At 59.3% G+C, this 26464-nt stretch overlaps 1 protein-coding gene and 1 long non-coding RNA gene across 28 annotated transcripts in view; both read right to left on the bottom strand.

The window, feature by feature from the left end:
* The window catches only part of PLEC (plectin), a 59796-nt gene that overhangs the window by 26505 nt on the left and 6827 nt on the right, over positions 1-26464 (bottom strand). For 4 of the 27 annotated variants that reach the window (XM_032255796.1, XM_032255774.1, XM_032255826.1 and 1 more), the window contains exon 1: positions 1572-1837. The exons of 6 other annotated variants lie outside the window; for them this stretch is intronic. In XM_032255796.1, coding sequence (XP_032111687.1) covers positions 1572-1683 — 112 coding nt within the window. In that variant the 5' untranslated portion in view covers positions 1684-1837. Of the gene's footprint in view, positions 1-198; positions 458-1571; positions 1838-2408; positions 2581-4120; positions 4179-7824; positions 8524-11242; positions 11478-26464 lie in introns of those variants that run through there. 17 more of the 27 variants (XM_032255754.1, XM_032255747.1, XM_032255757.1 and 14 more) reach the window with 9 other exon arrangements.
* On the bottom strand, positions 18248-23503 carry LOC116535083. Its single transcript, XR_004262035.1, has 2 exons — positions 21481-23503; positions 18248-20277 (listed from the first exon to the last, which is right to left on the bottom strand). It is a non-coding gene; the product is annotated as an uncharacterized LOC116535083 (long non-coding RNA).

A 26464-nucleotide genomic window follows, 5' to 3' on the forward strand; every position in this document is an offset into this window, starting at 1 on the left:
CTCAGCGCCTCCTCCAGAGACAAACGCTCGGGGGTAGGGGACCATCACCCCGCCTCCCTCCCCAGGTGTTTCCGGAGCTTGGAGGCAGGGCTGCACCTGGCCTGGGCACCACCCCATCCCGGCCCGGCCGCAGCTCCCAGCAGAGCCCCAGCCCCCCCAGGTGAGCGCACGTGGCCCCCTGGGTGCCGCCGCACCCACCTACGCAGCACAGCTGCCGGTAGAGGTGGCCCCTGCGCGCCGGCTCGGAGCCACTGTCCAGCCAGCACGGCCGCTCCAGCGAGACCTCCCTCGGCGAGGCGAAGGCGCCCCCTGCCCCCCACATGCCGGCCACGGCCTGAGCCCGGGTTCGACCCCGGACGGCAGGGCGAGCTGGGCCGCGGCTGCGCCTTTGCTTCCAGCCCACGCTGTGAGGCCGCCGGCCCGGCTCTCCGCGTCCCCACAATCCGCCACCGCAGGAGCCGGGCCCAGACCCGAAGAACCTGCCCCTGGCGCGCAGCCCCGCCCAGCGCAGCCAGGAAGCCGCGCCCCAACCCGCTGGCCGGGCCGGGAAGCTGAGGCGGCCTGGGAGGGAGCTCTCGGCAGGATGTAAGGTGGGGGGTGCGGGGCCCAGGGAGGAAGGCCGGGCACGGTGCCCGGCAGTGGGGAGACAACGCTGGGGGCAGAAGCGAGGGGCTGAGCCCCGCCTAGCACCACGGGGGAGCAGAGGCATCCCATGATCCAGGACCGCGGCGGAAAGGGGCAATCGTGGGCTGAGGTGGGGAGGGAGGAACAGTGTCTGGTCTGCAGCCAAAAACGTGGATGGGAAAGAAGCCCTCAGCCCGTCTGATCCCGGCAGCTCGGGGTGTCCCCAGCACCACGCCTAGAAGCCCCATCTTGACTCATCTCAAGTATGGAGGATCTAGCGGAGGAGCTGAGCCGGGCAGCCTCCCCACTGCAGGAGGCCTGGCTGGCAGGGTCCCCGGTGGGGCAGTCCCTCTGGCCAGATGCCCAGGCTGCTGCCTAATCCCCAGGGTGCCGCCCCAGGCTCTGTTCACTCCAGCCCCACCCCATCCTGCACTGGGCCCGGCTGCCACCTGGGACCACAGCCCAGGAGCTGGTGACTTTGAGCAGGGAGGCAGGGCACAGCCTGGCTGCCCCCACCCCCTGTGAGGCGTTCCAGGCCCTGCCTGAGGGCATGAGGACACCTGCCTCACCTGTGTGTGACTCCACCCCCTGCTCTGTGGGTGGGTAGCCACCTCCACCTCAGTGCTGGCCAGAACAGGCACCTGCCGCACCTCTCCCTGCCACAGTGGCTGCCACAGCCTTCCCTTCACCAGGGGGACGCTGCTGCCCTACCTGGCCTCCCCTTCCACCCACCTGCCCGACACAGGCTGCAGGCTTAGGGCCGCCGCATAGCTTGCCCTGCACTGGGACTGCAGCAGGCTCAGGGTCTACACTGCAGGGTGGGTTGGGGGCCAACACTGCTTTCACTGACAGTCAGCTCGGGGACAGGAAGGGGAGGGCACAGGGAATGAAGGGGCGGGAGGGAGGCGGACCCTCCGCCACGCCCCAAGTCCCCGGCAGGGGCTTACCTTGCTCATCCCGCGCCCATCGACGTCCCCTGCGCCAATGCCACACAGCGGCCAGGGTGACGACGTGGCCCACCACCACCAGGGAGGGGAACAGGCTGCCCGAGGGCTCCATGGCCACCAGGCAGAGCCGCCCGGGCCGCCCTTCCCACGCCAGAAACCGGCTGCTTCAGGCTACACAACCCCCTCCCTGCGTGCAGGGTGAGTGAGGGGGAGCACCGGGACCAGAGCCTGCCCTGCCCGCAGGACCGCCCCAAGCGCTGCCGCAGCCCCGAGACAGCTCCCGCCCGCCTCCTCTCCTCCTCCCTCCGCCGGTCCGGCCCTCGGCGCCTCCCCACCCGGCCGGCTCAGCTGTCCCTGGGCTGAGCTACTGACGCTCAAGGTTAGCAGGCCTTAACCCCTGCGTCCCCACGGCCACACCCGCTGGGAGGAGGGGCCAGCCGCAGCCCCCCAGCACTGCCCACAGCCTTGGCACACACCCTCTCTCCCAGCCTCCCCCGGCTATCCCCGCCAGAGGGGCCTGAGCAGCCCACTCTGCCTCCAAGGCTGCCCTCTGGGGACAGCTGCCAGACACAGAGGGATGCCAGCGCCCCCCACCCAAGCCTGCAGCTGATCCCACCACACTCAAAGACCTTCGCCCTCCTCACCAGCCCCAGCGCCCCCCCGCCACCGAGTGGGACTGCAGATTGAGCTGAGGGGGTCTGGGTGAGGGCGCAGGAAGTGGGCTGCCTGCAGGATGAGGGGACAGAGAGCTCCTCCAGCCTCAGCGCCCCAGCCCTCTGGCTCCTGTCCCCAGCAGGGGCCAGGCTTTCACAAGACTTCCAAGGGCCGCCCACCTACCGGGCACGATCTTCATCAGGGACAGTGGCAGAAGCCCACGGGGCAGACAGAGCGGGCCAGGGGTGTGGGAGGTCACAGGCCCCTCAGAGGAGGCAGAGGCCGCGGCGGCAGCGTCGGGTGGGAGGAGGGCACGGCTGTGCGGCTGTGAGCAGCAGCGCATGGGGGAGGGGAGTGGTGGGCAGGGGCCCAGGGGATATAAATATCCAAGGAGGGCTCGAGAGGACGGTCATCACCCAGACTTAGAACATGACGCACGGCTCCAGGGCACCCAGGCCCTGCAGCAGTCGGGTCTGGCTGGGCAGTGCCACCTGACACCTCGGTCCCCCAGCTCCCGCAGGGGCTCTAATAGAACAGGGGGTGGGGGGTGGGGGTCGTGGGCTCATGTCCCTGCAGTCCCTGCCCACCTGGGGGGTGCTCTTGGAAAGGCCACAAAGGCCAAGAGGAGAGGCTGCCCGTTCTCCCAGAGGGCCCTGCGCAGGTCACTCAAGGTAGCACCTGGCCCCACCGGTGGCCGGGACAGCTGCCCCAAGGTCACGCACAGGCCTGGGACCCAGCAGCCCGAAATCAGGGCTCTAGCCACCCAGGCAAGTGCCTGCCCCAGAGCACAGGGGGCGCCTCCAGCCTCAGGCCTCTCCTGGGGTCCTGGGGCATCTGGGATGGGGTCACCCCTCTTGGGCCTGGCTCCACCCAGGAGCCCCGAAGCCCTGCTCTGTAGAAGGCCTGGGTCAGAGAGTTCAGCCACAGGCAGGCTCGTAGCATACACATCCTGTAGTGCGGCCGGGGAAGCAGGACATGGGGCGCACACGGTTCCGCTCCTCTCACCCAGGACCCTCGTCTGCTGGGTACGCCTGAGGCCCAGCAGAATGCACATTGACACTTCCACTGCCCCTGGCACCACATGGAACCCTAAGCGAGCCCCATGAAGTCCTGTACCACGAATGCGTCGTACAGACAAGGAGCCTGAGGCGCCACCCAACATCCCGCACACGGTTCTGAGCCCAGGTGGTCTCCAGTGTAGTCACCTCAGCCCACAGCAAGGCACAGAGAACCAGCCTGGCCCCGGCCACTGGGCAGGGCACCCTGGTCCATGCTGGGGAGCTCAACGACAAGAGGGCTGGGGCCAGGTGGGCCCACCCCAGCCTCCTGCTCTCCAGCCCCACACTTCAAAAGGTGCTGCTGAGGGAAACGCTTGCAGGGGCCTGCTCTGGGCGGCCAGGGGTTGGGGTGGCCCCCAGGCAGCCCTGAGGGTCAGGGACACCCACTGCCCCAAAGGCACGCCAGAGAGGGCCCAACTCCCAGCTGAGCCCAGGACGGCATCCGGCCGGCAGTGGGCAGGGGCCGGCAGGCCGGACGTTTCAGCCCGCTCCCCACCTCAGGCCAGGGAAGTCTCCGAGGAGCCTGTGACTCAACAGCCTGGGTGAGAACCAGCTCCTGGATGCAGGAGTGCCCCAGGCTGGCAGGGGGCAGTTCCTCTGCCACTCCACTGAGCCAGGACAGGGCCCGTGGCCCAGGACACATCATACACGGCCCTGGGGCAGCTCCGAGAGGGGGCCGGGCCTATCCTGCATCCCAGATTCTCAGAACTGTGGGCAGCGGGAAGAGACAGGTCTGCCAGGAGCAGCCCCGGCCCCTCGTGGCCCTGCACAGCCAGAGGCCTTGGTCCCTGGCTCCCCTCCCCTGCCTCCCACAGCCTCCAGCTCTGCCTGCCCTACCTTGGCCCAGCTGAATCAGCTCCTCCATGCTGTACCTGTCCATGGCTGCTGCACAGGCCAGGCTGCTCCGGGAGCCGGCAGGGAGGAAGGCCAGGCAGGAAGGAGGGAAGGGGTGGGAAGCGGAGGGAGGGCCAGGCCCACCGTGCCCTGGGAACGGCGGCTCCTCCTCACAGCCACCCCTTAGTCAGTTGACGGAGCTGAAACCCAGCAGACTGACGGGTCAGACCAGCCCAGCAGACCCGCCTGGGGGTGCAGGGGGCTGGCCTGCCTGCAATCCCAGAGAGCCCTCCGGCCCCAGCCCATGGGTCTTCCCTGTTGTGCCTGCCCCGCCCAGCAGACCCCACCCTGCAACCCCACCCACCCTCCCACCCACATTCCAGGCATCCATGTGCCCAGTGGCAATTTGTGAGCCACGTGGGAGCAGTGCCCCAACTGTTCACCCCACCCCACTCGCTGAGACCCACATTCCTCAGCCCCAAAGGTGGTCCCTTCCTCCACCTGAGTCCTCCCAGGCATTGTGTCCAGGGGCGACTGCGACACCTTCTGCCTCCCCTCCACACCTCCACCTAGCTGCTTGTGGACCGATGAAGCACAAATCAAATCCCGCCATAACTGCACTTAGAAACCTGCCTGTGATCGACAGAAATCCCACAAACAGGTGACTCGGCCAAGCCAGTGATAACCTGCGGAGAGCTGGCCAGGCCACAGTCCGCCTCCACCCAGGACACCATGCGGCTGTGAAGAAGGGCAAGGCAGCCGGGCCACCTCCAGGAGCCCCCTTGACGCAGGGCTACAGAGGGCCAAGTGGAGAGGTCGAGGCACAGGCATGCATCCTCCATGGGGAGGGGAAGTGGTGGCGGCTGTGCCGGCCCCTGCTCGTTCCTGTGGGAAGCAGCTCTCGGTGCTGTGGGTGGACAGCACTCAGCTGGCGTCTCCTCCACACAATCCTGGGTTCCTTCTGAATTTTGAGCCAGGCAAAGCAACACAATTTGGAATGTAAATTATGGCTGGGCACCGTAGCTGTAATCCCAGCACTCTGGGGGACCAAGGCGGGTGGATCACCTGAGGTCAAGAGTTCGAGACCAGCCTAACAACATGGAGAAACCCTATCTCTAATAAAAAATACAAAATGAGCTAGGCATGGTAGGACATGCCTGTAATCCCAGCTACTTAGGAGGCCAAGGCAGGAGAATCGCTTGAACCCGGGAGGCGGAGGTTGCAGTGAGACAAAACTGCACCATTGCAATCCAGCCTGGGCAACACAGCAGGACTCCATCTCAAAAAAATAAATAAAATAAAACTGAAATGTAAATGAAACTCACATATAAAACCTGCTCCAACAACTTCCCACCACACCAAGCAACCAAAACTCCCTGCCACAGGCCCAGGGCCTTCCCATGAGTCCTCTCCCTCTGGCCATCCAGCCTTCCTCTGTCCCTCTCTGGGCTGCTCCTGGCAGGGCAGGCACCTCCTGAGACAGCCCTCCCTGATTGCGTCTGAAGCCACCTTCCTATCGCTCTCTCCTCACCCAGTTCACCCCACACATCTGGGCCCCCCTGGGGCAGGGGCTCCGTCTGGGTATGGCCCTGGCCTGTGCATGGCTAGACGAGCAGATGGACAGATGGCTTCCCACACAGATGTGCCACTAGCAGGGACAAGCAGACCGCCAGGGCACAGAGAGGGCGGGGCCTCACCGCAGAGGTACAGCTGGTGCTCCCCAGCCAGGGCTGGATGGAGAGGGGCAGCCCCCCTGACAGAGCCATGGTGGACCAGCACAGTTGGCCCACGAGCTCTGACCCTGCCTTTTGCCAGCTTCAGAGGGGCTGTGCAGCGGGGAAGGGAAGGGCAGGGCAGCTCACGGCTTGGTCACTTTAAAACTCAGAGAAGTCCATGGTCTCGGGTATCCTCAGAACTGCTCCGGCCTGTATGCAGGGCCATCATGACCCCTGCCACTGCCCGAGGCCAAGCCCTGGCCCTCTGCCACACCCCACATCTGAGCCCCTAGCTTCCTATCCCCACGCTCAGCCGTGAAGTCGAGGGGAGAGGGGTCTGAGCCTGCTGGCCCTGACTCATCCCGGAGTTATAGCTCGCTTCCTGTTGGAAACTCTGAGCTGCCGCCGGTGGCTGTGGCTTCGGGGGGACTGAGTCACCTCCATCGGGGAGGGGTGCCCTCCACTCTGCCCGCTGTGGCCACACCCAGCCCCCCCACCCTTGGCCCTGCCGCCAGCTGCCCGCCAAGCCAGCCCAGCCCAGCCATGGACAAGGAAGGAGAAAAAAGGAGGGGAAGGGCTCCCAGTCACCACACCCAGGAGTTGAGCATGAGGAGGCTGGGCTGCCAAATGGCTGGAGGTGGGTGGGCAGCAGTGTCGGGGGGAGGGAGAGAAGCCAGCAGAAAGGCCCCATGGGCTGGGGCCTGGACTACACACCTGGCCAAGCGGTCTTTGTCTCACGCCTCCTCCGGGAGACATGTCGCCCATTTAGAGAGGAGGTGGAGAGGCCGCAAGACCTGCCCAAGGCTGGGAAGAGAGCCAGGAGGAGGGCCAGCCTCCACCCCACAGCCTCATGGATCCCCCACGGATCCCCCCAAACGAGCTCAAGGCCCCCAACAAGCCCAACTCACCCCAGCCTGACCAGCACCAGGGCTCTGCCTGGCACCCCTCAAGGGCAGCTGTGCCCCAACCTTGGGCCTCCTCTGGCCTCCCCCACACCTCAGGCAAACTCTTGCCCACCCCAAGAGCCCCTCCCCAGGCCCCCTTCTTCAGCTGGAGACAGCAAGCTGCTCCCCAAGTGCCAGCCCCAGAAAGGGAGGTGGGGCCAGGCCGGCCTTCTGCTGGGGGCCAGGGCCCTCCTGAGCTGGCACGGCGCTGAGGGCGGAGTGCTCCAGTGTGTGTGTGAGCTTCAGGCTGCAGGGGACACATCTGCCCACCTGGGTCCTGCTGGCACAGGTGCTTGGGGACAGAGGGAGGCCACAGAGAGGGTACAGAGCAAGGGGTCTCTGGAAGCCTCTGGGATGACAGGACCTGTCTTGCCCTGCAGGACCTGGTTCGTACCAGGAAGGGCTTATCTAGGCCCCCAGTTAGGCCAGCACATGCCACAGCACAGCCTGGCCTCTGCGCTGCTGGAGGAGCCTCCTGCGTGGACCCTGTGCTTCTCCCCATCCTGCGCAGGGCCGTCCCCAGCCACCACCAAGCCCAAGCTGGCCAAGCACTGTTACTGGTCACTCTAGGCGCTCCGTGCAACAGCAAGCCTGACCATCAACCACTGCGGCAGGGGAGGCGGCCAGGCCACGTGCTGGAGCATGACCACCCATGACCGGCGCCAGCACCTCCTCAAACACCCCATTTCAGCGCCGAAGGGGCCTCCAGGCAGACAGGTCACTGGGACAGGGGAGGAGGCGTGGGGGGAAGGCAAGGGCAGTGCTGGAGAGAAGGCAGGGGGCGCCCCGGAGTGTGCCTGGGGAGGCGCTGGCATCAGCCACAGGCTCCTCCTTGGTCTAGACACCCCAAGGTCCCCATCCGAGGAGGAGGAGCCACGTGGCTCCACAGGCAAGCGCACCCCACACCCTCGGGCAGGGGGGCCACCTGCTGGTGTGAGTGACACTCAGCACGCCCACTGACCACTACGACCCAGGCCCAGGTCCGAAGGAACGACAACCAGACCCCCATTTTCCACCCCTCATGACCTGGGGTCAGGGTGCAGCTGACCTGTGGCTGGAGCAGGGGCAGGCTCTGGGCCGGGCCTGGCCAGGGTCCCCAGGGTGGTGACAGGCACCACAGGGGTCTCAGGTGACACCTTCTCAGGCTCCTTCCGGCGGTAGACCCGCTGCTCCTCCGCAGGCAGTGGCCCCCGTTTGGGTGGGGAGCTCAGGGGACCCTGCACAGCCTGCACCTGTGGGGTGCGGCGTGCGGGCATCACCATGGCGACGGGGCGGCGCACACGTTGCAGAGAGGCGGGCACGATCTCCGGCGGCAGGTGCAGGTATTGGCGGAGGTGGGCAATGCCTTCATTGGTGAGGTACCAGTAAAAGTGGCGCCAGGCAAAGGTCTCACGGACCAGGCCCCGTGCCCGCAGGGATGCCATGGCACGCATGACCTGCAGGTTGGTGACGCCAGGCACATGGGGGTGCAGGCTACGGGGCCGCCGGTCCTTCTTGGCCACCATCACGCCCTCGCGGAAGAGCACCTCATAGATGGCCCGCAGCTGGTCCCGTGGCATGAGCATGCCGGCCACCATGGCTGCTGGAGCCGGGAGGGCAGCGCAGGGGCGAAGGCAGAGGGCAGGACACCTCAAGAAGGCTGCACGAGGCTCCGGCACTACGGGAGGGTGCGGCAGCGTCCAGCGGCAGGGCAGGAAGGCTGGGGCGCTGAGCTGGAGGGCGCAGACTCCCGGCTGCGCGGCTCCTGGGGCTCTGTGCAATCCCTGCCGGCACTGCCGGCTGCCCGCCCTCCTCCAGGACGCCGGGCCGGCCCCCTCTGACTCAGCAGCTCGGCGGCCCCTCCCACCCACAGCCAAGGGGCCCTTGCAGAGTGGGGGGCACCCCAAGAGGCAGCGCCACCTCCACAGCTGCCCCTTCCCCCACCAGGCCCCAGGGCTCCAACGTCAGAAATGACATCAGGTTCTAAACACATCCTTCAAAGTCCCTAAGACTGTGCTGGGGCGAGTGGGGGCGGACAGAGTCCAAGAGTCTAAAGAGGGTGGCAGAGCAGGCAGCGGGGCTGAGGAGGGGTCCTCGGCAGGGCATGGGCTCTGGCTTCACAGGGATCTGAAGGCGGTGCTGGGCTGCCAGGCCTGGAGGGATGAGAGGCTTGAGCTGGGAGAACTAGGGCCTGGGGAAGAAGCTGGGGTCTTGGGGGAGGAAGTCCAAGGGGGGTGGCGGGGGGCAGCTGCCAGAGCACATGGGCGGGCGGGCTACAGGCACCGTTGCTGCTGTCCATCAGGCAGGCAAACTGGCAGACCCCCACCTCCACACAGCAGGCTTAGAGGCGGTAGCCACCCAGGTTAACACTTCCCGTTCCAGGCCAGATTAGGGGTGGCCACTCCAAGCCCACAGCCCTTTGAGCAGAGCACCAACTAGAAGGCTCTGAGAGGCGCCTCTATCCACCCCCACCTCCAACCCAGCTGTCCGAGGCCAGAGACTCCCAGCTGCCACAGGGAATCAGGGTCACCAAGTCCTTACTGCCCACAGACGCCCACCCTGGGCAGCCCAAATGTCTGTCTGTGAGCCAAATGGATGGCTGCAGAGTGGGAGAATGCCACGCCGGGAGACGGCCAGGGCCCAAGGGAAGGGAAGAGGAAACAGCCTTGTGAGGCCCTGCAGGCCTGGCCCAGCCACACCCATCGTCACACCGCCTCCCACCGCCCCCACTGAGGGTCCAGGCATGGGAACCCCACCCAACATTCCCAGTGTCCCACGTTGTGCTCCAGGGACCCCCACCTGGATCCCTGCTCGCCCCAGGCTGACACACCCCTTCCCACCAAGCACGGCAAACCCGGGAACTGATTATAAATAGGGCAGGGGGGGAGGGGGGATCCCGAGGTGGGAGGCGCTGGCCAGCCGCGGGCAGGCAGCCAGCATGAAGCTTGTGGGGGCGGGTTTATGGGGCCGTCGCCATGGCGCCACGGTGCAGGCTCCAAACACAGACACACACACGCACAAACACACACACAGACACACACACACACACGCCTGCGTGCACAGAAGTGTGTGGTGGCGGGGAAATTCGGAAGGCACAGCCACTGTGCCCACAGCCCTCCAGCAGGCCCAGCTCTCTACCACGCGGCTCTCCCTTCCTCTGAACCCAAACCCAGCCAGGAGGAGGCCAGCCCCAGGAGGTGAGGCTCAGGAAGATGTGGGGACCAAAGCGGCCACGCCCCTTGGCCCCCCAGCACCTGCGGACCCTCCACCCACCAGGGCTGTGGCGTTGGGAACAAACCAGCTGGGTCCAAGCCTGCCGAGCCCTGTGCCCACAGAGGTCCCGACCCTTGGGGTGTCCCTCAGCGCCCCCCACACGGCCCGCCGCATCTTCCTGGCGAGATTCCCCCACCTAACCCCCCCAATCTGCAAGCGTTCTACCAAACAAATGTAGGCATCGCCCATGATACCCACACTGCCCCAAAATGACCCTGAGGCACACCCAGGGAAGGTCCCGCGGACTCGGGGTGTCTCCGACGCAGCCCTGCAGGGGTGCTCAGCCTGAACCCCGCTGACCTGCCAGCCCGCCCTGCCCTGCCTCCCCCAAGCTGGCTCAGGGGGCGGAGAGGGCGGCAGCTCCCCCGCAGGGAGGGGGCGGGGCCCGGTGGAACCCCCTCCCCCTCCCCCTTCCCCCTCCCTCCTACCTTCCTCTTCCCCCCTCCCCCCTCCCTCCCACCGCGCGGGGCTGCAGGCGGGAAAGGAGGCCGCAGGGAGGAGCCCGGAGCAGAATGTCCCCGGCTGCCCCGCCAGCTCCGCACACGCCCCCCTGCGGCACGCGCCACCCCCACCCCGCCTGGCGACACACACACCCCTGCCCCCCCCCAGACCCCGGGGTAGAAGCTGCGGCCCCGCCCCCACCCTGTGGGAACCGAAGCGCGAGCCGATTCAGCACTGGGAGGGCCCGGGGGTGCGACCGGGCGGCCCCTCTCCCCCCACTCCAGGCCCCTTCGGGTTTCCAGAGCAACCAGTCAGAGCTTCTGGGCAGCCCCCGGCCCCCCCACCGCACCCCAGGACAAAGCGCCGCAGTGTGGACTTGCCCGGAGCCAGCCCGCCCGGCGCCTCTGCACAGGGGTCCCCCCAGCAGCACCCCGCCCCCCGGACGCCAGGCTGTAGGCGGCAACCTCGGGCGGGGAGCAGGGCCGACCCCCGTGAAGGCTGAGCTCCCACCCAGTCCCGGCCCCGCCGCTGCGGCTGCCCCGCCCCCGACGCTCCTGCAGGGCCGCGGAGCCGCTGGAGCCAGCCCCGGAGGACCCCGAGCCAGGTGGGGGAGCCCCGAGCGGGGCGAGGCTGGGGGCGAGTCTGCGGCTCGGCGACCCGCAATGTTGCCCCGGGGTGGCAGACCCTGCCCCCCACCCCGCGTGCGCTGCACCCGGCCAGAGGTCCCTGTGTGGTCCGCGCCCCCCGGCTCGGGCCCGGCCCCGGGACCGCACCTTTGAGGGAGCTGATCTCGTGCTGGATGGCTCGCGAGGGGTCCATGCCTGCGCCGGGGCTGAGGGCGGCAGTGCCACCGCCGGGCAGTCCAGCCCCGCACCGCACTGCCCAGGCCAGCGCCGCAGCCGGGGGAGGAGCCCGGAGGCCGGGGGCGGGGCCTGCGGGCCGGGGGCGGGGCCTCAGCTGATCAATGAGCCGGACAGGGCCCCCCGGGCGCATGCTCGGGGCCACACCGCGCACCCCTCCCTCCCGGCCCGCTGTTCTGGGGCTCGAGACCCCGTCAACCCCAGCCAGACTGCTAGGTCACCAGGCCGGGTCCAGGAGCGCTGGGACGGCCCACCCCACAGACCCACAGCCCCCGGCCCACCCCACAGCACCCCGGCGTCCGCTGCCAAGAGCCCTGCTCAGAACGTTCTGCAGGACACAGGTTCAAGGCCCTCCAAGCCACCACCCATGCCCTGCAGGAGACACTCACCCTTCCGGATCTCCCACTGACCTCCTCAGCCGGCCCAACTCCAGTGCCTGGACTGGCAGGCTGCTGAGATCAAGCCCCCAGGACCCTGGATGGCCACCTCCCACCTCCCCGGCCCCAGCAGTGTACCCCTTCCTGGGGGCGTCTCCCCTACACGCAGCCCTGGGCCAAGCACCTTCTCCACTGGCTCCCAAGACGACAGGTCCAACCTGCACCCTGGCCTCTGCCTCTCCCACCCAGCCTCAGGATGCCCATAGGCAGCCCCACAGGTCCTGCTGGCTGCATTCCTCAGTATGCACACTCGCCAGCATCTCCACTGTCACCAGAATGACACTGCGACTCCATCCCACCCCCACCACCCCCTCATGACCACCAGGGACCCTCTGCAGCTGCTCTGATCCAACCACCCCTATGGCCAATAGGGTCAGCCTCCTCAGCCCGCAGGAGTACTGTGTCCCTGCCCACCCCTGGGGGAGCAGGTTGCACTGGCAGGGTGAGGTTGGCCCTGCCTCACTCACTGCAACGCAGGAAGTCACGGAGGAATGCCTGGGCCTTGCCCCCACCACGGGCACCCCTTCAACACTGGCCCCGGGGTTCGCCCCACCCCAGTCCATCGTGCTGGGCAGTGCAGGGCAGGATGGCCTCCACAAGATGTGACCAGCCTGCCTCAGTCTTCAGCCAGGTCCTTCCCCTCCCTTCACCCACAAGCCCCTCCCCTCGTACAAACAGACTCGCTGTGTACCAGCATGGGGCTGGCATGGAGGACGTGACCATGACCCAGGATCCAGGCCGGCAGCTCCCACAGGTACAAGCTAACGGGCAAAGAGCCAGGAGCCAGCCCCACCTGTGCTGCAGACCCAGCAGTTCTGGGGTCTCCGCCTATCCCTGCCTTCCCTGGGACTCAGCCAGTCTCAGGGTGTGGGGAGTCTCAGGAAATACCAGTTGGCAAACTTAGGGAAAATGGTGAAGTGAGGAATTAAAATACAATTCCGGGCCAAGCATGGGGGCTCATACCTGGAATCCCAGCACTTTGGGAGACTGAGGCAGGTGGATCGCTTGAGATCAGGAGTTTGAGACCAGCCTGGCCAACATGACAAAGCCCCATCTCTACTAAAAATACAAAAATTAGCCCAGCATGGTGGTGCGCGCCTGTAGTCCCAGCTACTCGGGAGGCTGAGGCACAAGAATCACTCGAACCTAGGAGGTGGAGGTTGCAGGGAGCCGAGACTGTGCCACTGCTAAATTCCTAGGTATGTTTTACTGAGCTGTATCTGGATAAACCTAAATTTGGCCTGCAAGTGAATAGTGCTTCCTTATTAAACCTCAAGTGAAACTGACAGATATTTATAAATAGATCTAAAAACTTACACATTAGAAAAAACTGCTGGTTTGTTTTTGTTTTTGGTTTTTTTTGAGACGACGTGTCACTCTGTCACCCAGGCTGGAACGCAGTGGCTCAATCACAGTTCATGGCGGCCCTAGCCTCCTGGGTTCAAGCAATGCTCCCCCCTCAGTTTTCTGAGTAGCTGGGACTGTAGGCGTGCACCACCACTCCCAGCTAATTTTTTACTTTTTTATACAGACGGTCTGTCTCTGTGTTGCCCAGGCGGGTCTCAAACTCCTGGGCTCATGCCATCTTCCCACCTCCCAGTGCTGGGGTTACAGATGTGAGCCACGCTGCCTGGTCTGGATCAATGTTTTTAATTTAATGCATAAAAATTTTCCTCAGCCTAGGGAGTTTTTTTGTTCGGTTTTGTTTGGTCTTGTTTTATTGAGGCAGAGTCTCCCTCTGTCGCCCAGGCTGGAGTGCAGTGGCGTGATCTTGGCTTACTGCAACCTCCGCCTCCTGGGTTCAAGCGATTCTCTGCCTTAGCCTCCCGAGTAGCAGGGACTACAGATGCACGCCACCACGCCCGGCTAATTTTTGTATTTTCAGTTGAGACGGGGTTTTGCAGCGTTGGTCAGGCTGATCTCGAACTCCTGACCTCAGGTGATCCACCCGTCTTGGCTTCCCCCAGTGCTGAGATCACAGGCACGAGCCGAAGTGCCCAGCCAGGGAGATTTTCTTTTAAAGATTAAAATGCATAAAATTTAATATTATAAGATTGGACAGGTGTGGTAGCTCAGCACTTTCAGACGCTGAGACAGGAGGTTCACTTGAGCCCAGGAGTTCAGGACCAGTCTGGGTACCACGGCGAGACACTGTCTCTGCAAAAGCTAACAAACGAGCCTGACATGGTGGCCTATGCACCTGTGGTCCCAGCTCTTTGGGATCCACTCAAGGCTGCAGTGAGCCATGATACCACTGCATTCCTGCCGGGGAAACAGCAAGACTGACTCAAAAACAAAAAAATAGGATTATAGTTTTAAGCCAACGAGAGGCGGAGGGCACACAGCTGTTCAGAGAAGGAACACACCAGGTTTTCATGTAGTGACTCTGCCTTCCACGTACCCCCTCAAGTTAAGCTGCCCACCTGTGAGTGGCCACCATGGTCACCTGTGGTCACCTGCAGCCAGAGGTTTATAGACAAGCTGCAGCAGCTGTAAGTTCCCGTGAAGGAGCCCCTGAGGCTGCCCAGCCCAGCCTGCCTGGAACAGTGGCCACATGGTGCAGCCTTGGAAGTGGGGGTGGCCACGATGACCCTGGGAACAGCTCAGACAGCTGCACATTAGTCAGCTCTGTGGTTCCTTCCCAGCACAGGCTTCCCAGAGGAAGGGACAGCTATGTGGGGACAGGCTGCAGACAGCCAGCACAGGAAGAGGGGCCACAGGCATCAAGGCCCTGATGCAGAGAAAACAAGTCCAGGCAACCCCCGAGAATGTGGAGGTGGTTGCAGCCAGGACGGGGACGCCTGGAGACAGAGCTGTAGCCACGGATTTCAACAGGACAGGCAGGTCCCCAGCTGGCAGTGAAGGGCCAGTGAGCAAGAGATTGAGGCAGCAGGGAGGAAAGGGAGCCGGGGTAGAGGAAGCAGCACACCCTGGGGATGCAGCTCTGGAGCGTGGGAAGCAAAGCTCCAGCCACTGCCCAGGAGATCTCATTGCTCTGGGCCTCCGCAACCAATTCACGGATCACAGACGAGTCTTGCTGAAGAAGCACATGGGTCTGTGTGTCCAGGTCTGTGAACTGGAAGGACCCCGAGGCTGCAGCCAGGCTCGCCAGCACCAGTGCCACCGGAAAACCTTTACCTCTAGCTTCTGCTCTGCTGGTCGAACCCAGTACAGTTCCCATGCCCAGCTGGGGTGTCATCAGGTCACCTGGCCAGATCTCACACCCTGGGCAAAGCCAAATCCTCTTGAAGCTTCCTGCAAATTCTCCACCCCACTGGGGATCCCAGGACTGAGGTTGAGCCCAGGCACCACAGATAAGCCCTCCCTCCTTCCCAACCCCTCTGTCTGGGCACAGAGCAGCCCCCTGTTCACCAGTCCCCTGAGGCCTTGGCTGCCCAGGCCAGAGGCCCAGGCCAAGAAGGAGTCCAGCCTCGTCCCCACACCACACCTGCATATGGGATGGGCCCACTCCGGAGGCCCTGCCCACCACCACCATGCCTGTCCCCAGCTTTGCCCCCAGTCTTCACACCCACTTACCCACCCAGCCCCTAGACCCATGGCAGCCGGCCCTGCTAACGCTCTCTGGTGGTGCTGGAGCAGGCCAGTGGGCCTTGACCCAGTGATCCCATGCAGACGCAATCTGTGACAGGCAGACACCTCCACCTGGGGCCCCCCGCAATAGCCCCAGGGAGACCAGGCCCAGTGAAACCCACCACAGATACATCCTGCACATACCCAGCCCTCCGACACATAGCGCCCTGCTCTGCACCCAACCTAAGCCTGCAGCAGGTCTGCAGGAGCCACCTCACCTACCCCCAGGCCTCTGCTCAGCAGCCTTGGCCCAGCGACGGCCCGGCCTCTGTGGATGCTGTGGGACTGGGGCGGGAGGAGGGCCTCCATAATCTGGAGGCCACCCTGTGCAAAGTAGGGCTCAGGGCGAGCTCAGCCAGGCAGGCTACCCCGCAGGACCTCTGGAGTCTAGATGCCCACCAGGGCTCCTGGGGGGTCCCAGTAAGGGCCCGGGAGACACAGGGGTGACCTCTCCAAGCCACATCCATCTTTTCTCTCCCCTGCAACCCCAGTACAAGAGAATCTCAAGACCAGGGGTCTGTTGGAGACCAATTTGGGGGGAAGGTCCTGGGTCCCACCCACATGACCCATCCATCAGGGGGCCCATTGTTCCAAAATCTCTCTCACACCTGTCCTGTGCCCACTGGCTCCACCACACCCTGGCCTGGCCACCACCTTTTCACCTCAAGGACAGTGGCAACCTCCCTCATTGACCCCCACCTCCAAGCGCTGGGCACACAGCAGCCCTCCAGAGGCTGTCCTCATGCAGGCACCTGCTCCTCTGCAGCAGGGTGGACCCTGCCAGGCCTCCGCAGAGAGGCTTCTCGCCCGGCCGTGGCAGCTCCCCTGCCCTCCCTCTCAGGTCTGCAATGCCAAGACGCCTGTGGGCCACTGGGGCAGCTGCCTCAGCCCGGCACCAGACACAAAGGTGTCACCACAGGAGACATGGAGCAAGAGAAGGAATGAATTCCTGGAGTTCAAGGATGATGTGCTTCCGAGAACCCTGTCAATATCGCTGACCTCACCAGTAGATTAAAGGAGAAAACCTGTGTCTCGATCTCAGAAATTCTGGTAACTCAAATTTGACGAACACCAGCAATTGTAAGCAGGGGTGATGACTACATTGTCAACACGAGAACAAATGCCCCTCGTGGCACAGCGTGGCACCCTCCCAGAGCCAGGTGGGGCTGCTGAGGGGAGGGCACGTGAGGGCGAACGCGGGCGGTGCAGGCGCACCCTCCATCCAGCGCCAGGACACGGGGCAGCATTTACCCAAGCCAGCACCTCCTCTTGGCACCTGCAACAACTCGACACACTGCTTACCAGAGCTCAGAACAGTTCGTTGAGAGGCTGGCTTCCAACGCAGTTAAAAGACCCGAGAGATTTCTTTAGGCCAGCAATAACAAGTTGGGAAAACGCAGCAGGAAAAACCCTTTGTCAGCACAAAACACTCTGGAATAAGGTAACTGACAATCGGTCAGAGCTGATGCGGGAATGCCGGGGCTCTGGGACAGCTCCAGGACCAGGCTCAGGTCCGGAATGCAGAGGTCCCAGCGGGCAGATGCCATGCTGACCTACGTGCTGACGTGGCCGCAGTTCCGCTCACCCTCCCACTGGCTCCCAGGAGACTCATTACACAAGTCCCCACCAGACAGCGAGGCCATGTGGCTTGTCTGAAGCTTCAACACTGGGTGCTGGGCAGCTGAGAGGAGTCAGCTCACCTGGGCACTGAGACAGAGACAACCCTTGGAGAAAGGACTGCAAGACCTAGCTAGCGACTTAGAAATTGTTTAAAAATTGTGTCTGAAACCTGGTGTGGTGGCTCATGTCTGTAATCCCAGCCCTTTGGGAGGCTAAGGCAGCCAGATTACCTGACTCCAGGAGTTCTAGACCAGACTGGCCAACATGGCAAAACCCCATCTCTACTAAAAATACAAAAATTAGTCGGGGGTGGTGGCTCACACCTGTAATCCCAGCTACTTGGGAGGCTGTGACACAAGAATCACTTAAACCCAGGAAGTAAAGGTGGCATTGAGCTGAGATCATGCCACTGTACACACCAGCCTGGGCAACAGAGTGAGACTCCATCTCAAAAAAAAAAAAGAAAAGAATTTAGGCCAGGTTTGGTGGCTCATACCTGTAATCCCAGCACTGCGGGCAGCTGAGGTGGGTGGATGACCTGAGGTCAGGAGATGAAAACCAGCCCAGCCAACGTGGTGAAACCCCGTCTCTACTATAAATACAAAAATTACCCGGGCGTGCTGGTGTGTGCCTAGAATCCCAGCTACTCAGGAGGCTGAGGCAGGAGAATCACTTGAACCTGAGAGGCAGAGGTTGCAGTGAGCTGCACTCCAGCCTGGGTGACAAGAGCAAGACTCTGTCTCAAGAAAAAAAAAAAGAACTTATAACAGTTCACATTCTTCCCTTCACTAAACTTTAAAAAAATAAACTAAAAATCATGTTGGAATAGAAAATATTCATGTGACTCCAACACTGAGCAAGACACAAGCCTCACTCCCCTCCTCCTCCCTGCCTCCCCTTACCCACACATGCAATGTGAAAATCACTGTTAGCGGCTTCCTATTTATTTCTCCAGAATTTCTTTACGGAAAAGCAAGCAAATACCATGTGATTCTTGGTTTTCTCTTTCAACACAAACGGTGAAATCTCCCAGGCACCGTTCTGCCCCTGCTTTCCCATCCTCCCGGCAGCTGCAGGCCTCCGGCTCTGCACAGGGACCTGACCCTGGCCGCGCAGAGCCGCACGTGTGGGGCCAGCCTCTGAGCGCACCCAGGCCGGCTCCGTCTTCTGCTTTGACACACACTGCATTTGTGGCTCTGACAGACACTTTCTCTGGCCTGGTTCCCACAGCTTCACCAACAGAACCTTGAAATCCAGATTTTTTTTATTGTTGCCAATACGATCGGTAAAAAATGGCATATTGGTGTAAATAAAGCGTAAATTTTGAAAACCACTTACCCCAGAAATTCCATTTTTAACACCAGTCATGTTGACGCACGACGAACCAGCTACAGCGCTGTGCACTGCAGACGTTTCTAATATATAAAAAAAAAAAATAGGTCGGGCCTGGTGGCTCACGCCTGTAATCCAAGCACTTTGAAGGCCAAGGCGGCGGATCACCTGAGGTAGGGAGCTCAAGACCAACCTGACCAACATGGGGAAACCCCACCTTTAAAAAAAATAATAATAATAAGCTCAATGTCCTATGAGAAAGCATTGATCGGTTTTGCCATACAGAGGAATGCTGTGTTGTAAATTAATGTCACAGAGACACGTCCAAGCTGTATCAGTATCACTAAGTAAAACAAGTTACATATGTCTAAAATACTTCATAACGTTAAATTATGAAATTACAGATGAATTAACACATACTAAAGAACGCTGTGCATGCTTTTTCATTTTTCTATTTTTTTGAGACAGAGTCTTGCTCTGTAGCCCAGGTTCACTGCAGCCTTGACATTCTATGTTCAAGAGATCCTCCCACCTCAGCCTCCCAAAGTGCTGGGATTACAGGCATGTGCCACCATGCCCAGTGTACTCACTGTTTAAAACAATGACTGTGGAACATAGGTTCTACATTAACCCACTCCTGAAGGACGGCTGGGGGTAGGTTGAATGGTGGCCACAAAAATACATGTCCATGTCCTCGGAGCTCATAAATGTGGCCTTATTTGGACACAGGGTCTCTGCAGATCTAATTAAGTAAAGGATCTTGAGATGAGATCATCCTGGATTACCTGGGTGGGCTTTAGACAAGGAGAGACACAGAGGCAGGGGCTGGTGTGACGCAGCCACAAGCCAAGAAGCGGTGGAACTGGAAGAGGCGGGCGGCTGTTCCCGATGCCTTCGGAGAAAGCGTGGACCTGCCGATGCCGGAATTTTGACTTCTAGCCTCCAGAGCAGTAAAAGGATCTGCTTCTACTGTTTTAGAGCACTCTGCTTGTGACTCTTCCCTGTAGGAATCACAGGGAGTCAATACAGACAGTGAGCAAGAGTGGGGTGCTACTGTGGCAAGTACCTGAAGACGTGGATGTGGCTTTGGAACTGAGTAATAAGCAGAGGCTGGGACATCTTGAGGCACACAATTAAAGAAAGCCTAGCCTGTCTGACCAGACTGTTGGTAGAAATATGCGTATTAAAGGTGCTTCTGGTGAGACCTTGGAAGGCAACAAGGAACATATCATTGGAAGGCAGAGGAAAAGTGCTTCTTACACTGAAGCAAAACTTGGCTGAATCGTGTTCACCGTTGCATGCTTAATAGAACTTGTAAGCAATGAACTTGGAAATTTAGCTGAAAAGATTTCCAAGCAAAGTGTGGAAGGTGCAGCTTGGCTGCTTCTTGCTGCTTATGGTGAAGTATAGGAAGAAAGAGATACATTGAGGAAGGAAATGTTAAGCAGAAAGGAACCAGCAGGGGTGATCTGGGATACGTGCAGCTGATTTAGATTGCCAGTGATAATGTTGGGAGGTTCACTGTTAGGAAAGTGTGTTCTGCAGAGAAAGCTATCTCTGGAGAGATGAGGTGTGTGAGTCATAAGTCCATTCACCCGTCTCAGCAGAAGCCAGAAATAGAGCCGAGATTACCCAGGGAGGAGCCGAGTGAACCCTCCTCTCTAACGGGCTGGCTCCCTGTGACATACAAGGGAGACCCAGAAGGTTTATGAGAATGTGGTACCAGTAGAAACACTGTCCACCTGGATTGAAGGGGACAGAGACAGGATGAAATGAAGGAAGGGCCTGGGCTTCTGCAAGTCTACAGGAAAGAAACAGGATGACAGTCCCCGGCAGCCACAAGCATGTGCTGCCCTTCAAGACAAAGGAAGAATGACTCCAAGGTCAGAGCCTCAGGCCTAGAGGCAGAAGCCGGAAGAGCTGCAGGTACAGAGGGAGGAGCACAGCCACAGAAGGGCCTTCCCAGGCCTCGAGGCCTCATGGAATTCACCCTGCTGGATCTCAGACTCGTGGGGGACTGGGAACCCCTCCATTCCTTTATATTTCTCCCTTTGGGAATAGTGATGTCTAATCTATGCCTAACCCAACGTTGCAGTTTGGAGGCATAAAACTTGCTTTCTAGTTTTACGATTAAAAAGATGGAGAAAAATTGTGCCCCCTTCTGGACCCTACCCAGAGCCTCACCAACACCTGATTTAGACACAGCTTCAGTGCTCGGATTCAGGACTTCTGAGCTGATTAAATGTTGTTGCTCCTGTTTTTTTAAGATAGGGCCTCGTTCTGTCACCTGGGTTCAGCCTCCAGGGTTAAGTAATCCTCCTGCCTCTACCTCCTGAGCAGCTGGGACTACAAGCCAGGTGCTACCACACCTGGCTAATTTTTATTTATTTATTTTTTGAGACGGAGTCTTGCTTTGTCACCCAGGCTGGAGTGCAGTGGCACAATCTCGGCTTGCTGCAACCTCCACCTCCTGGGTTCAAACGAGTCTCATGCCTCACACACCTGAGTAGCTGGGATTATAGGTGTGCACTACCACGCCTGGCTGATTTTTGTATTTTTAGTAGAGACAAGGTTTTGCCACGTTGGCCAGGCTGGTCTCCTGATCTCAAGTGATCCACCCACCTGGGCCACCCAAAGTACTGGGATTACAGGTGTGAGCCACTGTGCCCGGCTGAGCTGATGGAATTTTAGACTTAGAGTTGATGCTACAATAGGTTGAGACTTTCGGACATGTTGGGATAAGAAACATTTATTTTGGAAGTGGGGCAGATATAAATTTTGAGGGGCCAGGGGACAGACCGTAGTGGGTCCCCAAAAGATACATCTATGAACAATTCTCTGGAACCCATAAATGGAATTTTATTTGGAAAAAGGGTCTTTGCAGGTGTGATTAAGACAAGGATCTTGAGATGAGATCATTCTAGATGACCCAGGGGGAGGCCTGCAGCCAGTGCCGGGTGTATTATAAGAGATGAAGAGAAGCCACAGGGGAGAGGGCCACGTGAGGGTGGATGGCAACGCTGGAGCAGTGCGGCCACGAGCCCAGCCACACCGATGGTCGCAGGAGCTAAAGAGGCTAGGAACAGAGCCTGCCCTGCAGCCTCTGAGGGAGCGTGGTCCTGTCAGCATCTTGAATTTGGACGTCTGGGCTCCAGAACCATGAGAGAATACATTGCTGTTGTTTTAGGTTTGTGGGTACACGTGACAGCGGCCACAGGAACTTCAAACAGGGCACATTCTTTGGGGGTATTTGTATTCTGCAAGCGACCATGCATTCTTGTGGCCGTCATGACAGTGGCATCCAGCTGTGTCTCTTGGGCCTATCGTGAGCCTGCTCGGTTAGCTTCCCAGGTAGCCAAAGAAGAGAGAGATGCACTTTCGAAAGGTCAAAAGACACATTCATTTGAAAAAACAAAAGAGCAGAATAAAAATCGTAAAAGCCACACCCGAGACGCTTACTGCAGACACCTCACACTTGATCTTAGGCAAAAGACAGAGGAGCGATACTGAAGACACCTCTTCTGCTACACCTGCAGACTCGCACTTCCAGTCCTGCCCAGCCCTGCCCCCTCCCCCGTGTGCCCCTGCGGATGGCCTTCCCTACCCTCACCGTCCCACTTGGCCCCAGCCCGCCGGACACACCAGTCTGCCCAAGAGCACCCACACTCAGGCCAGCCACGCTGACGCCGTCCTGGGGCCTTCCTTTCCCACAGCACTGGCCCTGGGTGTGCCCCTACTCCTGGAGCCACATGGGGACACAAGGTGACCCCCATCCCATTCCTGGTTCTGGACCCCCTTTGCTTCCCGGAAGTAGCAGCAACAGTCCCGGCCAGGAGCTGACCACCAGCTGGGAGGACTCTTCTGCAGCCAACCAGGACCCAGACTCCCAAAGAACAGAGGCAGAGAGGGAGGAGAGCAGGCCCTGCGGGCCAATGACCCCAGGGCTACGGGATGCTGTCTGCCCAGCTGGCACTCTCCTTCCACCATCTGAACTGCAGTTCCCATCTCCCCTTCTGCCTGGTCTGCCGTCATGCCAGGCCACCGCCCCTACAGATGACCTGGCCCATGCCCCGTTTTGGGTCCCTGACCTCACGACCCACGGCCCCTGCTCTCCCAGCCCCACCGCTCCCTGCCCACTGTGGGTATGTGGGCATCACCCATCCAATCTGACCACACCCCACGCAGTCCCACTGAGGTCCCTAACACCCCCTCATCACCTGGTCCCAGCACCATCCAGGCCTCACCCTGCTCCCAACGAGGCTCTGCTTCCTCACGCCCCTCCCTCCATCACCGAGCCACCAGGCCCCCTCGCTGTGACTGCTGCACAGCTGCCCACTACCCTGCTTCCTGGCTGCCTCGTCTCATAGGCCCCTAAGCTCTGGAGGACCGCAGACTCGGAGCTCTGGCTGAAGGCCTGCCCCAGTGCTGGCCCCGAAGCATTGCCTCCAGCCTGGCCTCCCCAGCTGAGCCTGGGATTTCCTGCACCTCGGTGTCTGCACATGCATTCCTATCTCACAGGCATCTCTGATTTTATGCACCCAAGGCAAAGCTCCGGCTCTTCCGCCCTCTCTGTCACAGGCGATCCCCTCCACCCCAGGCTGCTCTCCACCTCCACTGCCACCACCAGGGTCTCCAGCTGCTCCTTGGGAGGCACCAGGCCAGGATCTTGCAGGGGTCCAGCCAGCTCCAAGTCTACCTACCTCTCCCACACAATGCATGTTTCATGCCACACCTGCCACAGGACAGGGTGGGGTTCGGCTCAGGGGTACAGAGGTGCAGCGACACACAGCCCCTGAGTCAGGAAGCTGGATGGGTGGAAGGGGAGATGTTTACAGTCATTGCTGTTACCCAAGAGCCCACAGCCAGACCCCGTGAGCGAAACACCAAGTGTGACGCTGAGCTTCCTTGAACATCTCTGCCTCAGCCCCAAGCAAATTCCACAAAGATTAACAATGGAGATGTTTAAAAAAATGCACCAGTGTTGGAAGCAACTCTCAGCAGATGTTTTTATAAAAGAAGGCCATTTTAAGCATAGCATAAAATCTAGAAATCATAAAAGACTGGTGAATGTTAAAAATTGATATACTTGGCCGGGCAAGGTGGCTCACACCTGTCATCCCAGCACTTTGCAAGACCAAGGCAGGTGGATCACCTGAGGTCAGGAGTTCGGGACCAGCCTGGCCAACAAGGTGAAATCCCATCTCTACTAAAAATACAAAAATTACCAGGGCGTGGTGGCGGGCGCCTGTAGTCCCAGCTACTCAGGAGGCTGAGGCAGGAGAATTGCTTGAACCGGGGAAATGGAGGTTGCGGTGAGCCGAGATCACGCCACTGCACTCCAGCCTGGCGACAGAGCGAGACTCCATCTCAAGAAAAAAAAAATTGATATACCTAAAGACAATATAGACAGAATTAAATCAAAATTGATGCGTGGTGTGAGATCCATCCATGGTGTGACCAGCTACTGGGGACACAGGGGGACCTTTCAAGGAGCTGGGAAGTTCTGTTCTGTGAGCTGGTGCTGATCACAGGCAACTTCAAAATTTAAGCTGAATACAATTGTATCAGCAGGGAATGGGTTCTAGACTCCCTACGGATACCAAAATCCACAGATGATGAAGTCCCTGACATAAAAAGATGTAGTCGCCAGGCACAGCAGCGGCTCACACCTGTCATCCCAGCAATCTGGGAGGCCAAGGCAGGAGGATCCATTGAGCTTAGGAGGCTATTTTGTTTTGTTTTGTTTTTTAAGAGATGGGGGTCTCACTATGTTGCCCAGGGTGGTCTCAAACTCCTCTGCTCACGTGAGCAGCCCTGAAAGCATTACGGCAAGTCAAAGAAGCCAACACAGGGCTATATTCCATTTACATGTGAGCACAGGAGTTTGAGACCAGCCTGGCCAACAACAATTCTGAATAGGCAATTCACAAAAGAAAAGCTGCAAATGGTCAACAACTCTAGGCGATGATTAATTAACAATCAAAGAATTCAGGCCGGGGGTGGCTCAAGCCTGTAATCCCAGCACGGTGGGAGGCTGAGGCGGGGCGGCTCACTTAATGTCAGGTTCAAGACCAGCCTGGCCAACATGGGGAAACCCCATCTCTACTAAAAATACAAAAATTAGCTGGGCGTGGTGGCACACACCTGTAATCCCAGCTACTTGGGAGATTGAGGCAGGAGAATCGCTTGACCCCCCCAGAAGGCCAATATTGCAGTGAGCCAAGATCACACCACCGCACTCCAGCCTGGGTGACAGAGCAAGACTCTGTCTCAAAAAAAAAAAAAAAAAATTGGTGTGAAGCTGCATGACTTGGGTTAGACAATGACTTCTTAAATATGACACCAAAAGCACACGCAACCAAGCAAAAACTTAGATAAACTGGAGTCATAATAATTAAAATGTACGTGCTTCAAAGGACACCACCGGCCAGGCGAGGTGTTCCACTCCCGTAATCCCAGCACTGAAGGAGGCTGAGGCCAGGAGTTTGAGACCAGCCTGGCCAACATGGTGAAATCCCATCTCTATTAAAAATACAAAAATTAGCTGGGTGTGGTAGCACGCACCTCTAGTCCCAGCTGCTCGGGAGGCTGAAGCACAAGAATCACTTGAACCTACTCCAGCCTGGGTGACAGAGCAAGACTCAGTCTCAAAAAAAAAAAAAAAAAAAGACACCAGCAGCAAGTAAAAAGGCAAACCACAGACACAGAAAATTTTTGCAAATCACGTTTCTGATAAGAGACTGGCATCTAGAATATATTAAAAAAAATTACAATTCAATAATAAGAAAAGCCAATTTCTAAAATGGACAAAGGATTTAAATACATATTTCTCTAAAGAAAATATAAACAGTGACCAACAATCACATAAACGTGCTCAACGTCATTAGCCTTCAGGAAATGCAAATCAAAATCACAATTAAGATCCCACTTGACACCCACTAGGACTGGATGTCTGTAATCAAAGGGTCAGATAATAACAAGTGTTGATGAGGATGTGAGGAAATTGGAAACTTTGTGCACGGCTGTTACTGGGAATGCAGAATGGCGCACCCACTTTAGGAAGCAATCTGGCAGTTCTTCAAATGGTTAGATATAGAATCGCCACACAGCAGAGCAATTCCACTCCCAGGCATCTACCCCATAGAAATAAAAAAATACGACCACACAAAAACATGTATTTGAACGTCCGGAGCAGCATCACTCCTAAACACCCAAAAGGTGGAAAGAACCCACCATCCACCAACCGACGAACTCATAAGCAAAAGTGGGCACTTCCAGACCACGGAACCGACTCCGGCGTGGGGAGGGTGAGCAGCCCCGAGACGTCCCGGCAAGTCAAAGACACCAGACCCAGGGCCAATACAGACCAGTACAGACCACTGTGGGTCAAGGAGAGCAGTGTTGCCAGGGGCTAGGTGACAAAAACGTCCTGGAACTGACAACTCTGAATGTACTAAAACCACTGAATTGGACACTTCGAATGGGTGAATCGTATGGCATGTGAATTACACCTCAATAAAGCTATTAAAAAATACTAATAATCAGGCCGGGCGCGGTGGCTCACGCCTGTAATCCCAGCACTTTGGGAGGCCGAGGCAGGTGGATCACGAGGTCAAGAGATCGAGACCATCCTGGTCAACATGGTGAAACTCCGTCTCTACTAAAAATACAAAAAATTAGCTGGGCATGGTGGCACGTGCCTGTAATCCCAGCTACTCAGGAGGCTGAGGCAGGAGAATTGCCTGAACCCAGGAGGCGGAGGTTGCGGTGAGCCGAGATCGCGCCATTGCACTCCGGCCTGGGGAACAAGAGCGAAACTCCGTCCCAAAAAAAAAAAAAAAATACTAATAATCAGCCTGAGGTCAGCCTAATTGGTGCTGACAGGAAAAGCCAGTGGCTGCAGAGGGAATCACAGTCTGAGCTCCCGGAAAGGGGTGTCCAAGTCCACGTCTTCTCTCCCACCCTCTCTCAGTGAGCACTCGGCCTGAAGCCTGGGCCCAGAGCTGTGACTCTCTCTGTTTTACTTCGTATACTTCCACCCTGCTTGATTTTTTTTTTTTTTTTTTTTTGGTGCATTTTACTTTTGACAGTAAACACCAACCAAAATTCCTCTCCAAAGGGCCCCAAATAACCTGCAGCCTCCCCTCTGCCAGCT

The sequence above is a fragment of the Sapajus apella genome, unplaced genomic scaffold, assembly GCF_009761245.1.
Source record: "Sapajus apella isolate SASKATOON/1434 unplaced genomic scaffold, GSC_monkey_1.0 scaffold3, whole genome shotgun sequence".
Taxonomy (NCBI): domain Eukaryota; kingdom Metazoa; phylum Chordata; class Mammalia; order Primates; family Cebidae; genus Sapajus; species Sapajus apella.